The 14,054-nt window shown below is 36.6% G+C and overlaps 1 protein-coding gene across 1 annotated transcript; it reads left to right on the top strand.

The window, feature by feature from the left end:
• Nucleotides 1-12,129: 12,129 nt before the first annotated feature.
• Nucleotides 12,130-13,063, top strand: LOC131618538 (MLP-like protein 28). The gene is made up of 2 exons (XM_058889742.1): nucleotides 12,130-12,353; nucleotides 12,591-13,063. Exons 1-2 carry the CDS (start codon nucleotides 12,167-12,169, stop codon nucleotides 12,869-12,871), a joined length of 468 nt encoding a protein of 155 aa, XP_058745725.1. The 5' UTR covers nucleotides 12,130-12,166; the 3' UTR covers nucleotides 12,872-13,063.
• Nucleotides 13,064-14,054: the final 991 nt, after the last annotated feature.

The following is a 14,054-nucleotide window of genomic DNA, read 5'->3' as shown; positions in this document are numbered from 1 at the left end:
TCTTGTAATAGTAATTAGGGCTTATATTTCTGCCTTTACTTTCCGCATTCCCCGGGTTTTTTGGCTATGTATCCCTAACCCGGAAGCCTTGTAATAGCGTAGGATTTTTAATTTCTGCCTTTAATTTTGCTTATATTAACTGTGTGGTTAGTAAAATAGGGAGTGACAACATTTAATTGAATTTAGTTCACCTGATACAAGATAAATATCTGAATCAAATTCACGTGATTGTTGCACTCACACACCTTTAAGGTAAATTCCTCTTATGTTGCCTTCGAATAAATAGTCAAGTCCCTTGGATGTGGGGATAGCGTAGCCTGCTTCCTACGAATAAAATCATCATAAAAAGATCATAGTCCCTTCGAGTTGCCTACGATAAAATGATCTCGTCCCTCGATGTTGCCTTTGATTAAATGATGATCGTCCCTTCGAATGCTAAGGTATCCTTACTGGTTGCCTACAAATGACTATTCACATCATTTCCTAAAGACTTCCTACCCTTCTTATGGTATGGATAGACTTATGACAAACAATGACCCTCGATGACTCGATACATCTAATGAAAAGACTACCTGCCTAACAATTGGTATGGATAGCCCTTTCAAATAAAAGACTTAAAGAACAAGAAAGATCCACTATTAGGGTAGGTAGCTCTTAACTTCTTGCTCACAATCAATTCAAAATTCCAAATGCTTTTCACACCACCTTTTCAAAACGATTTCCAAAAGGCTACACTTATTTACAAGTTAAAGTCCTTATTCAAAATCTTTTCTAAACACACACTACACTTTTTTCAAACAAACAAGTGAGGTAAGAAATTAAGAGCCCATGGATAACCGTGGATACAAATGGTGCTTACACGTTCCCTTTGTATAACCCACCCCCGAACTCAAAATCTTTTAAGAGGTCTTTCCTGTTCTTTTTGCATTTCCAAATTGGATAAAATAAAAGTCGGTGACGACTCTTACTATCTGCATATTTTTAAAAGTCAGTTCTCCCACCGTATTACAGCTGGTCGAGGGGAGGAAGTTCTAACGCGTTCCTTCGCCCGAGGTGATGGTGTGCGCCAGTGAGAACAGTGGTCTTCCTTGCTTTTCTTGGCAAGGGTAGAACGGTGTTCGCGCCTGGGAGGAGAGTGATGGCGATTCTTGGATGATAATGCCTTCTGCTCGGGACGAGAGTGTCTACGAGGAGGGGTCTTAGAATGATGCTTCTGCTCTAATGCCCCAATCCTTGTCATGCTTCTGCTTCATGACAAGGCAAGCTACAAGCACTGACGGGATTCATGATGTTCTGGCGCGGATTTTGCGTAGGCTAGGATCTTAGTCTTTTGGTCTTTGTAGTTTCCTTTCCTTGTTGCATCTGTTTTCCTGCATTCTTCTTGTAATCCTCTTTTGCTGATCAATAAAAAAGTTTCTTTGTGTTTTACATTCCAGTAAATGTTTTCTTTTGTCGTTTTATACATCTGAATTTTTTTTATATTCTTTTTGATGTTATGACAAAAAGGGGGAGAAAGATAAATGATAAATGATTTGATTAAATCTATCAGTTGCTGGGTAAAGGCTCCCACACATTCACTAACAAGAACTGCAAGTTCTATATGGTTTAAGTGTTTTGCAGGTACAGAGAAGTGAAGTGAATCTTCAAAGCAAACACTAGAAGCAAAACCATGGAAACTGAAGCAAGCTGAGTGCTGTCAAGCTTCAGAGATCAGAAGCAAGAAAGAAGAATGAATCAGAAGCACTGATAATAGAATTTGAATATCATTGTCTATCCTGTTATGACAAAATTCTATTTGCCCTGATACATATAATGTTATGGCTCTGATACATTATTTGCTCTGATACATGTTTTTAGCCTAAATGCTCTGATACATTTGGCTCTGATACATATCATGTATTTGAATATACATTTTATGTTCTAACTCGTTCATGCTGACTTTTGTCGTTTAGTTTTTGTTCTGTAACATTTCAGGATGTAGAGATGCTCAGATGATGCTCTGGTACATTCAACAATGTTCTGATACAAATCTAGCATGAAGTGATGTTGGTAGACATTCAAAGTTCTGAAGCTATCCGAGGGAAGCAGAAATCAGAAGATGTGAATGTTCTAAAAGATCCAGTAATTCAAGTTCTGAAGCTGTCCTGAATGAAAGCAGAAGTCAGAAGCTGTGAATGTTCTGAAGATCAAAGAAATTCAAGTTCTGAAGCTGTCCAATGGAAGCAGAAGTCAGAAGCTATGAATTCTCTGAAGGCAGAAGCTTATATGATCGTCTCTACCGAAATAATCAGGGAAGTCTTTTATCAAAGTTCTTCGAGTATTTATTTCAGGGGGAGATTATTTATCTCAGGGGGAGATTGTTAATCTCAGGGGGAGACATATTCATATGCTTATGCTATAGCTGTGTAATTTGTCTTTTGCCGTCTACTCTTTCTGATCGCAAATTCATATCATTTATATATGTTTTTGTCATCATCAAAAAGGGGGAGATTGTTAGAACAAGATTTGTTCTTATCAATTATCTTAGTTTTGATGATAACAATAATATGAATTTTGCTTAAGATAATATGGTACTCTAATCCAATGCAATTTCCCTTTCAGGAAATATATAAAGAGTACGCATAATTCAGCGCTCAGAAGATGTGTCTCGAATGGTTCAGCATGCAACATCAGAACATGGTCTGGCAAGACATCAGAAGATGGTCGAAGCAGAATCAGAACATGGGTCTATGGAAGCATCAGAAGAACATGAGATCAGGAGCACTGAAAATCAGAAGATGGTATCACGCTCAGAAGCACTTCAAGGTCAGAAGATCAGAAGATGCTGTGCACCAAGCTGTTTGACTCTGATGATATTCAAACGTCGTATTCACAAACATCAGATCAGAAGGAAGTACACGTGGCAGACTACGCTGACTGACAAAAGGAACGTTAAAGCTACTAAAGGCTACGTCAGTAGACACAGCGTGAACAAGGCTCGAGGTAGTTGACAAAAGCGTATAACATTAAATGCAAAGCTGTACGGAACACGCAAAGCATTAAATGCATTCAACGGTCATCTTCTCAACGCCTATAAATATGAAGTTCTGATGAGAAGCAAGGTTAACGATTCTGCACAAAATCAACTTATATCAAACTTGCTGAAACGCTGTTCAAATCTAAACTCAGAATCTTCATCTTCATCAAAGCTCACTACATTGCTGTTGTAATATCTTAGTGAGATTAAGCTTAAATTGTAAGAGAAATATCACAGTTGTGATTATCGCTTTTAAGAAGCATTTGTAAACTCTTGAATAGATTACATTAAGTTGTAAGGAACTAGAGTGATCAGTTGATCAGTATACTCTAGGAAGTCTTAGCAGTTGGCTGAGCAGGAAGTCTTGGCAGTTGGCTGAGCAGAAAGTCTTAGGAGTGAACTAAGCCTAGAGTGATCGTGTTGATCAGTAGACTCTAGAAAAAGTCTTAGGAGTGAACTAAGCAGTTGTTCCTGGAGTGATCAGGTTGTGATCAGAAGACTCTGGAAGACTTAGTTGCGGCTAAGTGGAAAACCATTGTAATCCGTGCGATTAGTGGATTAAATCCTCAGTTGAGGTAAATCATCTCTGCGGGGGTGGACTGGAGTAGCTTCGTTAACAGCGAACCAGGATAAAAATATTTGTGCATTTATTTTTATCGTCCAAGATTTAAAGTCACACTTATTCAATCCCCCCCCTTTTTAAGTGTTTTTCTATCCTTCAATTGGCATCAGAGCGCCGGTTCTAAGGTGCAAGCACTTAACCGTGTTTAGAAAAGATTCAGGAAGAGAAAAACGCTTCATTTAAAAGATGGTTGATGAAAGTGAAAGGACTATACCTACACCTGCATCTACATCTGGCTCTGCTGAGCAATACAACGGTAACAATGGTTATACTAGACCGCCGGTATTTGATGGTGAAAACTTTGAATACTGGAAAGATAAACTGGAAAGTTACTTTCTGGGTCTAGATGGTGATCTATGGGATCTTCTGATGGATGGTTACAAACATCCTGTAAATGCCAGAGGCGTAAAGCTGTCAAGGCAAGAAATGAATGATGATCAAAAGAAGCTTTTCAGGAATCATCATAAATGTAGAACTGTTTTGCTGAATGCTATCTCTCATGCTGAGTATGAGAAGATATCTAACAGGGAAACGGCCTATGACATATATGAGTCCTTGAAAATGACTCATGAAGGAAATGCTCAAGTCAAGGAGACAAAAGCTCTTGCCTTAATCCAGAAGTATGAAGCCTTCAAGATGGAGGATGATGAAGACATTGAAAAGATGTTTTCGAGATTTCAAACTCTTACTGCTGGATTGAGAGTTCTTGACAAAGGATACACCAAGGCTGATCATGTGAAGAAAATCATCAGAAGCTTACCCAGAAGATGGGGTCCTATGGTGACTGCATTCAAGATTGCAAAGAATCTGAATGAAGTTTCTCTGGAAGAGCTTATCAGCGCCTTGAGAAGTCATGAAATAGAGCTGGACGCAAATGAGCCTCAAAAGAAAGGTAAGTCTATTGCATTAAAATCAAATATCAAGAAATGCACTAACGCTTTTCAGGCCAGAGAAGAAGATCCTGAAGAATCAGAATCTGAAGAAGAAGATGAACTGTCCATGATTTCCAGAAGGCTAAATCAACTCTGGAAGACCAAGCAAAGGAAGTTCAGAGGCTTCAGAAGTTCAAGGAAATTTGAACGTGGAGAATCTTCTGATGAAAGAAGATTTGACAAGAAGAAGGTCATGTGCTATGAATGCAATGAGCCTGGACACTACAAGAATGAATCTCCAAATCTTCAAAAGGAAAGTCCCAAGAAAAAGTTTCATAAGAAGAAAGGTCTTATGGCAACCTGGGATGAGTCAGAAGATGATTCAGAAGATGAGCAGGCCAACTGTGCGCTGATGGCGACAGAAGATGACGGATCAGAATCTACATCAGAATCAGATTCTGAAGAGGTATTTTCTGAACTTACTAGAGATGAGTTAGTTTCCGGTCTAACTGAACTTCTGGAACTCAAGTCTCAGATTAGTCTCAAATACAAAAAGCTGAAAAAGCAATTTGAATTTGAAACAAAGAAGCTTGAGTTGGAGAATTCTGAATTAAAAGAAAAACTTTTAAAATTATCCAATAATGTTGGATCTCCTTCTGATTCAGAAAAATCCACTCCTAGTCTGAACCATATTCTGAAAGAATATGATTTAAGTTTCAGAAAGTTCTTATCTAGAAGTATTGGCAGAAGTCAGCTAGCTTCTATGATATATGCTGTGTCTGGAAACAAAAGAGTTGGAATTGGTTATGAGGGTGAAACCCCATACAAACTTGAACCTGTTGATGAAATGAAAATTACATACAAACCATTGTATGATCAGTTCAAGTATGGCCACTCTCATGATATTAGGCACACCTCACATGCACAAAGTTTTCACATAACACACACTAAGAAGCATGTGACACAACCTAGGAAATATCATGAAACTCACATTAAGAATTATCATGCTGTTCCTCCTATTGCTTACAATGTTAAACCCAAGTTCAATCAGAACTTGAGAAAATCTAACAAGAAAGGACCCAAAAAGATGTGGGTACCTAAGGATAAGATTATTCCTATTGCAGATATCCTTGGCTGCAAGAAGGACAAAGCACAACATGTCATGGTACCTGGACTCTGGATGCTCGCGACACATGACAGGAAGAAGGTCTATGTTCCAAGACCTGGTGCTTAAGTCTGGAGGAGAAGTCAAGTTCGGAGGAGATCAGAAGGGCAAGATAATTGGCTCTGGAACTATAAAGTCTGGTAACTCTCCTTCCATTTCTAATGTACTTCTTGTAGAAGGATTAACACATAACCTTTTATCTATCAGTCAATTAAGTGACAATGGTTATGATATAATCTTTAATCAAGAGTCTTGCAAGGCTGTAAATCAGAAGGATGGCTCAATCCTATTTACAGGCAAGAGGAAGAACAACATTTATAAGACAGATCTGCAAGATCTTATGAGTCAGAAGGTGACTTGTCTTATGTCTGTTTCTGAAGAGCAGTGGGTCTGGCACAGGAGATTAGGTCATGCTAGTTTGAGAAAGATCTCTCAAATTAACAAACTGAATCTTGTCAGAGGACTCCCTAATTTGAAATTCCAATCAGATGCTCTTTGTGAAGCATGTCAGAAGGGCAAGTTCTCCAAACCTGCATTCAAGTCTAAGAATGTTGTCTCTACCTCAAGGCCATTAGAACTCTTGCACATTGATCTGTTTGGCCCAGTCAAAACAGCATCTGTCAGAGGAAAGAAATATGGATTAGTCATTGTAGATGATTATAGCCGCTGGACATGGGTAAAATTCTTGAAACACAAGGATGAGACTCATTCAGTGTTCTTTGATTTCTGCATTCAGATTCAATCTGAAAAAGAGTGTAAAATCATAAAGGTCAGAAGTGATCATGGTGGTGAATTTGAGAACAGATCCTTTGAAGAATTCTTCAAAGAAAATGGTATTGCCCATGATTTCTCTTGTCCTAGAACTCCACAGCAAAATGGGGTTGTAGAACGAAAGAATAGGTCTCTGCAAGAAATGGCCAGAACCATGATCAATGAAACCAATATGGCTAAGCATTTCTGGGCAGAAGCAATAAACACTGCATGTTATATTCAGAATAGAATCTCTATCAGACCTATTCTTAATAAGACTCCCTATGAATTGTGGAAGAATAAAAAGCCCAACATTTCATATTTCCATCCTTTTGGATGTGTGTGCTTTATTCTGAACACTAAAGATCATCTTGGTAAGTTTGATTCCAAAGCTCAAAAGTGTTTCCTTCTTGGATATTCTGAACGCTCAAAAGGCTACAGAGTATACAATACTGAAACATTGGTTGTAGAAGAATCAATCAATATCAGGTTTGATGATAAGCTTGGTTCTGAAAAACCAAAGCAAGTTGATAATTTTGCAGGTTGTGATATTGACATATCAGAAGTTGTTGAGCCAAGAAGCAACGCATCAGAAGCAGAGCTTCTCAGAAGCAAAGAGTCTGAAGATCAAGTATCAGCTTCTCTGGAGGATCTAAGTATTTCTGAAGAACCATCTGTCAGAAGATCATCCAGACTCATCTCTGGTCATTCAGAAGATGTCATTCTTGGAAAGAAGGATGATCAAATCAGAACAAGAGCATTCCTTAGAAACAATGCAGACTGTCAATTAGGTCTTGTATCTTTGATCGAGCCAACTTCTGTTGATCATGCTCTAGAAGATCCAGACTGGATAATTGCTATGCAAGAAGAACTAAATCAGTTTACAAGGAATGATGTTTGGGATCTTGTTCCTAGACCGGATGGATTCAATATAATTGGTACAAATTGGGTCTTCAGAAACAAGCTCAGAATGAGAAGATGAGAAATTCTTACGTATGAGTATCCTTTGATATGAAATTTTTGTTAAGAAGTTCTGATAGAAATCAATTAGAAATTGTGATTCAGTTATTACTAACGTTTCAGTGTCTAAGTTGATTCAGAATCTCTCTTTAAAGCAAAACAGCTGTAACTGGCTATCCAGATGGTAAACACGTGTTCACTATTCCTGGACAAGCGTGCGTGCAGTTGAGGGGACGTCTACTTAGGTAACTGTGCAAATCACGTCTTTTGTCATTATTATCTCTCCTCATGTCACGTAACATTAAATGCTTTTCATCATTTACTCTCTTTCAGTTTTTTTTTATATACTCTTCAAACGTTTCTTTTCCCTCTCATATTTCTCTCTCTCTGCATTTGGTTTCTTTTTCATCTCTCTCTTTTCATATCATAAACCCTAGCAGTTTCCAATATCTGAAAATTCATCATGAATCCATCGTCAAGCTCTGGGAATCAAGACAATGATAGGAATCAAAAGAGAAAAGCATCTGCTGAACCAGAAACCAAATCTAAAAGAGTTAGGATCTCCTATGACCCTCTCAAAGTGTATCAACCCTTTGACGGTTCCCGTCAATCACCTCCCTCTTCAAAGACCTCCACCACCTCTTCCTCCTCATTCATCCTCTCGGAACCACCTTCTTCACCATCTGATATCTCCTCTCCTTTAACCCTTCCATCAGATATTTCTTCATCCCTCTCATATCCTTTTCCCACCAGAACACCTAATCCCTATAGTGTTGTTCTTCCCGACTCAAGGTTCACTGTCAATCCTCCAACCCCTACCACTCAAACATATCTGGAGCTTTTACATGCTGATGTAAATGGCTGGTTGGAGATTCTAGGTGCTGCTCACCTTAATCATCTGGATGAGTATGCTACAAACAACCTCTGGAATACCTTTCGTCAGGATTTTCTGGAGAAGGCTACAGACACTCAGAGAAGGATTATGTCTGAAGCTCCTGGTGTTCGTGGTCTCCGGTTGGAAGTTGGTGAGAGCAGCCACCACTGTCTCATCAGGAACAGAAGTGTTCTTGAAGAGAAGATACCTGCAGATGAGTTGGAAGAAGAAAATCTCTGCAGAGATATCGTGGTATGGAAACCCCGATCTTCTGTGCTCTGGTTTCCTGTGCTGACTGGAGATTTTCAGTGGCTGTTCAACTGGTTCAGAATGAACCCTTCTGAAAAAGCACCTCACATGGTCTTTCCAGTAGTGGTTTATCGTGCTGAAGTTGCTGGTCCTACTCCTCCAACAAACCTAGCAGCTATTCTTCAAGCATTGGAAGATGGAACTTCTGAGCTGCCTGAACCAGAATATGCCAAGGCTCCTTCTGAGTCAGACTCAGATGAGGAAATGGGAGATGCACAAGCTGAAGATCTTCCAGAAGATCACCCTGCTGAGATTGCTGTCCCTCTGGGCAGAAATACTGGTGCTTCGTCTTCTGGTGAAACCTCAGCTCTGATGGAGACCTTGGAAACTCTTCATCAGAATCAAGCTATGCTGGCTTCTCGTTTGGACGCGCAAGAAGCAGCCAATGCTGAGTTTCGTTCCTTCATGACAAGGCAAGCTACAAGCACTGACGGGATTCATGATGTTCTGGCGCGGATTTTGCGTAGGCTAGGATCTTAGTCTTTTGGTCTTTGTAGTTTCCTTTCCTTGTTGCATCTGTTTTCCTGCATTCTTCTTGTAATCCTCTTTTGCTGATCAATAAAAAAGTTTCTTTGTGTTTTACATTCCAGTAAATGTTTTCTTTTGTCGTTTTATACATCTGAATTTTTTTTATATTCTTTTTGATGTTATGACAAAAAGGGGGAGAAAGATAAATGATAAATGATTTGATTAAATCTATCAGTTGCTGGGTAAAGGCTCCCACACATTCACTAACAAGAACTGCAAGTTCTATATGGTTTAAGTGTTTTGCAGGTACAGAGAAGTGAAGTGAATCTTCAAAGCAAACACTAGAAGCAAAACCATGGAAACTGAAGCAAGCTGAGTGCTGTCAAGCTTCAGAGATCAGAAGCAAGAAAGAAGAATGAATCAGAAGCACTGATAATAGAATTTGAATATCATTGTCTATCCTGTTATGACAAAATTCTATTTGCCCTGATACATATAATGTTATGGCTCTGATACATTATTTGCTCTGATACATGTTTTTAGCCTAAATGCTCTGATACATTTGGCTCTGATACATATCATGTATTTGAATATACATTTTATGTTCTAACTCGTTCATGCTGACTTTTGTCGTTTAGTTTTTGTTCTGTAACATTTCAGGATGTAGAGATGCTCAGATGATGCTCTGGTACATTCAACAATGTTCTGATACAAATCTAGCATGAAGTGATGTTGGTAGACATTCAAAGTTCTGAAGCTATCCGAGGGAAGCAGAAATCAGAAGATGTGAATGTTCTAAAAGATCCAGTAATTCAAGTTCTGAAGCTGTCCTGAATGAAAGCAGAAGTCAGAAGCTGTGAATGTTCTGAAGATCAAAGAAATTCAAGTTCTGAAGCTGTCCAATGGAAGCAGAAGTCAGAAGCTATGAATTCTCTGAAGGCAGAAGCTTATATGATCGTCTCTACCGAAATAATCAGGGAAGTCTTTTATCAAAGTTCTTCGAGTATTTATTTCAGGGGGAGATTATTTATCTCAGGGGGAGATTGTTAATCTCAGGGGGAGACATATTCATATGCTTATGCTATAGCTGTGTAATTTGTCTTTTGCCGTCTACTCTTTCTGATCGCAAATTCATATCATTTATATATGTTTTTGTCATCATCAAAAAGGGGGAGATTGTTAGAACAAGATTTGTTCTTATCAATTATCTTAGTTTTGATGATAACAATAATATGAATTTTGCTTAAGATAATATGGTACTCTAATCCAATGCAATTTCCCTTTCAGGAAATATATAAAGAGTACGCATAATTCAGCGCTCAGAAGATGTGTCTCGAATGGTTCAGCATGCAACATCAGAACATGGTCTGGCAAGACATCAGAAGATGGTCGAAGCAGAATCAGAACATGGGTCTATGGAAGCATCAGAAGAACATGAGATCAGGAGCACTGAAAATCAGAAGATGGTATCACGCTCAGAAGCACTTCAAGGTCAGAAGATCAGAAGATGCTGTGCACCAAGCTGTTTGACTCTGATGATATTCAAACGTCGTATTCACAAACATCAGATCAGAAGGAAGTACACGTGGCAGACTACGCTGACTGACAAAAGGAACGTTAAAGCTACTAAAGGCTACGTCAGTAGACACAGCGTGAACAAGGCTCGAGGTAGTTGACAAAAGCGTATAACATTAAATGCAAAGCTGTACGGAACACGCAAAGCATTAAATGCATTCAACGGTCATCTTCTCAACGCCTATAAATATGAAGTTCTGATGAGAAGCAAGGTTAACGATTCTGCACAAAATCAACTTATATCAAACTTGCTGAAACGCTGTTCAAATCTAAACTCAGAATCTTCATCTTCATCAAAGCTCACTACATTGCTGTTGTAATATCTTAGTGAGATTAAGCTTAAATTGTAAGAGAAATATCACAGTTGTGATTATCGCTTTTAAGAAGCATTTGTAAACTCTTGAATAGATTACATTAAGTTGTAAGGAACTAGAGTGATCAGTTGATCAGTATACTCTAGGAAGTCTTAGCAGTTGGCTGAGCAGGAAGTCTTGGCAGTTGGCTGAGCAGAAAGTCTTAGGAGTGAACTAAGCCTAGAGTGATCGTGTTGATCAGTAGACTCTAGAAAAAGTCTTAGGAGTGAACTAAGCAGTTGTTCCTGGAGTGATCAGGTTGTGATCAGAAGACTCTGGAAGACTTAGTTGCGGCTAAGTGGAAAACCATTGTAATCCGTGCGATTAGTGGATTAAATCCTCAGTTGAGGTAAATCATCTCTGCGGGGGTGGACTGGAGTAGCTTCGTTAACAGCGAACCAGGATAAAAATATTTGTGCATTTATTTTTATCGTCCAAGATTTAAAGTCACACTTATTCAATCCCCCCCCTTTCTAAGTGTTTTTCTATCCTTCAGATGTGTGGTAAGACTAGACAATGTAATATTAGAAATAACAATATTAAAGAGAATGTTGTAGTTGCACATTTAATACAAAAGATGGTGGAAAATAGATTTAGATAGTTTGTGCATGTAGAGAGAATACTGGTAGATTATGTTGTAAAGTGAATAGATCAGACGGAGAGAACTCAAACGATTAGAGGAAGAGAATGATCTAGAAATATCATAAGAGAAATTATTAAAATATAATGATTAACGAGTTGGAAAGAAACATGATTTTGAATAAAAAATTATGTCAAAAATTAATTCATGTAACCGATCTCACTTATTTTCCCTTATTGGGATAAGACTTGATTGTTTTTTTGGGTGTAGATAAAAATTTAAAAAAACAAAAAGAACGAGGGAATAGTTGTAATATTAGAAATACATTAATATTACCAAAAATAAATTGAAAGGAAAATTTTAATTGTTTATTAAATGTAAATGGGTAATATAATATAGGTGGGATATAACGTGCAGAGTAAAGTGTACAACATAGGTTTAATTAGAGTTTGTAGATTAAAATTTTAGAATTTCTAATTAAAAATTGAACTTTATAAAGAATTTATAATTATTGATGTTGACATTTTAGTCCAATTTTTTCTATTTAAAGCATGGAGTTGCATACACTTTCCTCACATCAACCTTTGTTTTTCCTTTCTCCTTTAGTTTTTCTTCCCAAGAAATGGTGCTCTATGGTAAGCTTAGTACTGAAGTTGGCATCAAAACATCCGCTAACAAGTTTTACAAACTTATAGCTACAGAACTTCACCAAGTGCAAAAACATTGTGAAAGAGTTCGTCATACCAAGCTGCATGATGGTGAAGACTGGCATGACACTGATACAGTTAAGCACTGGTCTTATGTCATAGGTAATTTTATATTTCTAACTCAGTTAACATGTCAACTAAATAATCTCTTTTGACTTAGAATTATCTATCATTAAGTGTATTTAGGTATAGATTTTGTTGTAGTTAAATTATTAATAAATTATTTTTTTATGTTATTTTTATTACTATAAAGTTATTCTTTTTAAGACATGTTTTCTATGATTCTCATGTACAATTTTTTCTTCTTCTTGGTATTAATTACTCTTGTCATCATAACAGATGGTGAGGTACAAACTTGTTATGAAAGTATTGAAGAAGTTGATGAACAGAAGAAAAGAAACACCTATAAGCTGTTTGGTGGAGATATTGACAAGCACTATAAGACCTTTAAGCTTATCATTCAAGTAATTACTAAGGCTAATGGCACTGCTGCTGCTAAATGGACTGTTGAATTTGAGAAAATTAATGAGAATATTCCTCCTCCAAATGGATGGATGGAATTCTTATCCAAAAACACTCGAGACATTGATGCTCATCTTTCCAAGGCAAGGGTCGGTTGATAAAGTCATAAACAAATAAGTATTAAGGGCTTAATGCAACCATATGAGGTTGGCTTAACTAAGTGTTTGTTCACCTCTATAATTAAATAAGTGTGATGTTTGTAATAGCATAATGCTGCGTTTGTATGTGTCTTTTAAAGAATGTATGTAATTGTGTGATGCAGATTAATAAAAATAAATCTGTTATTTTTAGTTTATAGCCGTATTTGTTTGGACAATAACTTTTTAATAGAAAATATTTTATTCCTATTCATGATCTCTTTACCACTAATTATGTTATTCGTATTTGTAATCTCTTTACCACTAGTTTTTAATGAGAAGTCAAATATATATATATATATATATATATATATATATATATATATATATATATATATATATATATATATATATATATATATATATATATATATATATATATATATATATATATATATATATATATATATATATATATATATATATATATATATATGGAGCATATCAAGTGAGAGCATTTTTAAATGAGAGGATGAGAGGAATAAATATCAACCTTTAGATTCATCAAGAGAGAGAAATTAATAGCCACATTAATGTATTAACATTCTCTCTTGATGAATCTAAAGGTTAATATTTATTCCTCTCATCTCTCATTTAAAAATGCTCTCACTTGATATGCTTCCTATATATATATATATATATATATATATATATATATATATATATATATATATATATATATATATATATATATATATATATATATATATATATATATATATATATATATAAAGAGTGCTAGCAACACTTTCTTTTCAACAATCTCTTCAACACTCATTTTTTTATTGATTGAAATATGTCTGGGTCTCTCATTTTGAAAATGAATCCCACATAAATGGTAGGACCCACACATGTTTCAACTAATAAAAAAATGAATGTTAGAGAGAGTGTTAAAAAGAAAGTGTTGGTAGCATTTCAATTTATATATAGATAGAGAGGGCCGGATAAAAACGCCCATAGCCTAGGGCCTCAACAAACAATATGGGGGCTTCAATTTTAAATGCTTGTAGTCCAGCTGTTCTCTGATTGCCTTTTAGAGTTTGATTACCCCAATTCGAGACTCATGTCAACCAAATTTTTAATTTTTAATTAATGTTTGTTACAAGCATCCTTCATTTAGAAAGGCACACACTTTTAATTTTTA

Source organism: Vicia villosa, linkage group LG7 (genome assembly GCF_029867415.1).
Source record: "Vicia villosa cultivar HV-30 ecotype Madison, WI linkage group LG7, Vvil1.0, whole genome shotgun sequence".
In the NCBI taxonomy this organism is placed as follows: Eukaryota; Viridiplantae; Streptophyta; class Magnoliopsida; order Fabales; family Fabaceae; genus Vicia; species Vicia villosa.
The sequence above is the reverse complement of the archived record's forward strand: the minus strand, read 5'-3'. Positions and strand labels throughout refer to the sequence as shown.

Coding starts and splice junctions, on each gene's coding strand:
- LOC131618538 (XM_058889742.1), top strand. CDS start 12,167: ATGGTGCTCTATGGTAAGCTTAGTACTGAAGTTGGCATCAAAACATCC. Junction 12,354..12,590: donor GCACTGGTCTTATGTCATAG/GTAATTTTATAT, acceptor TCATCATAACAG/ATGGTGAGGTACAAACTTGT.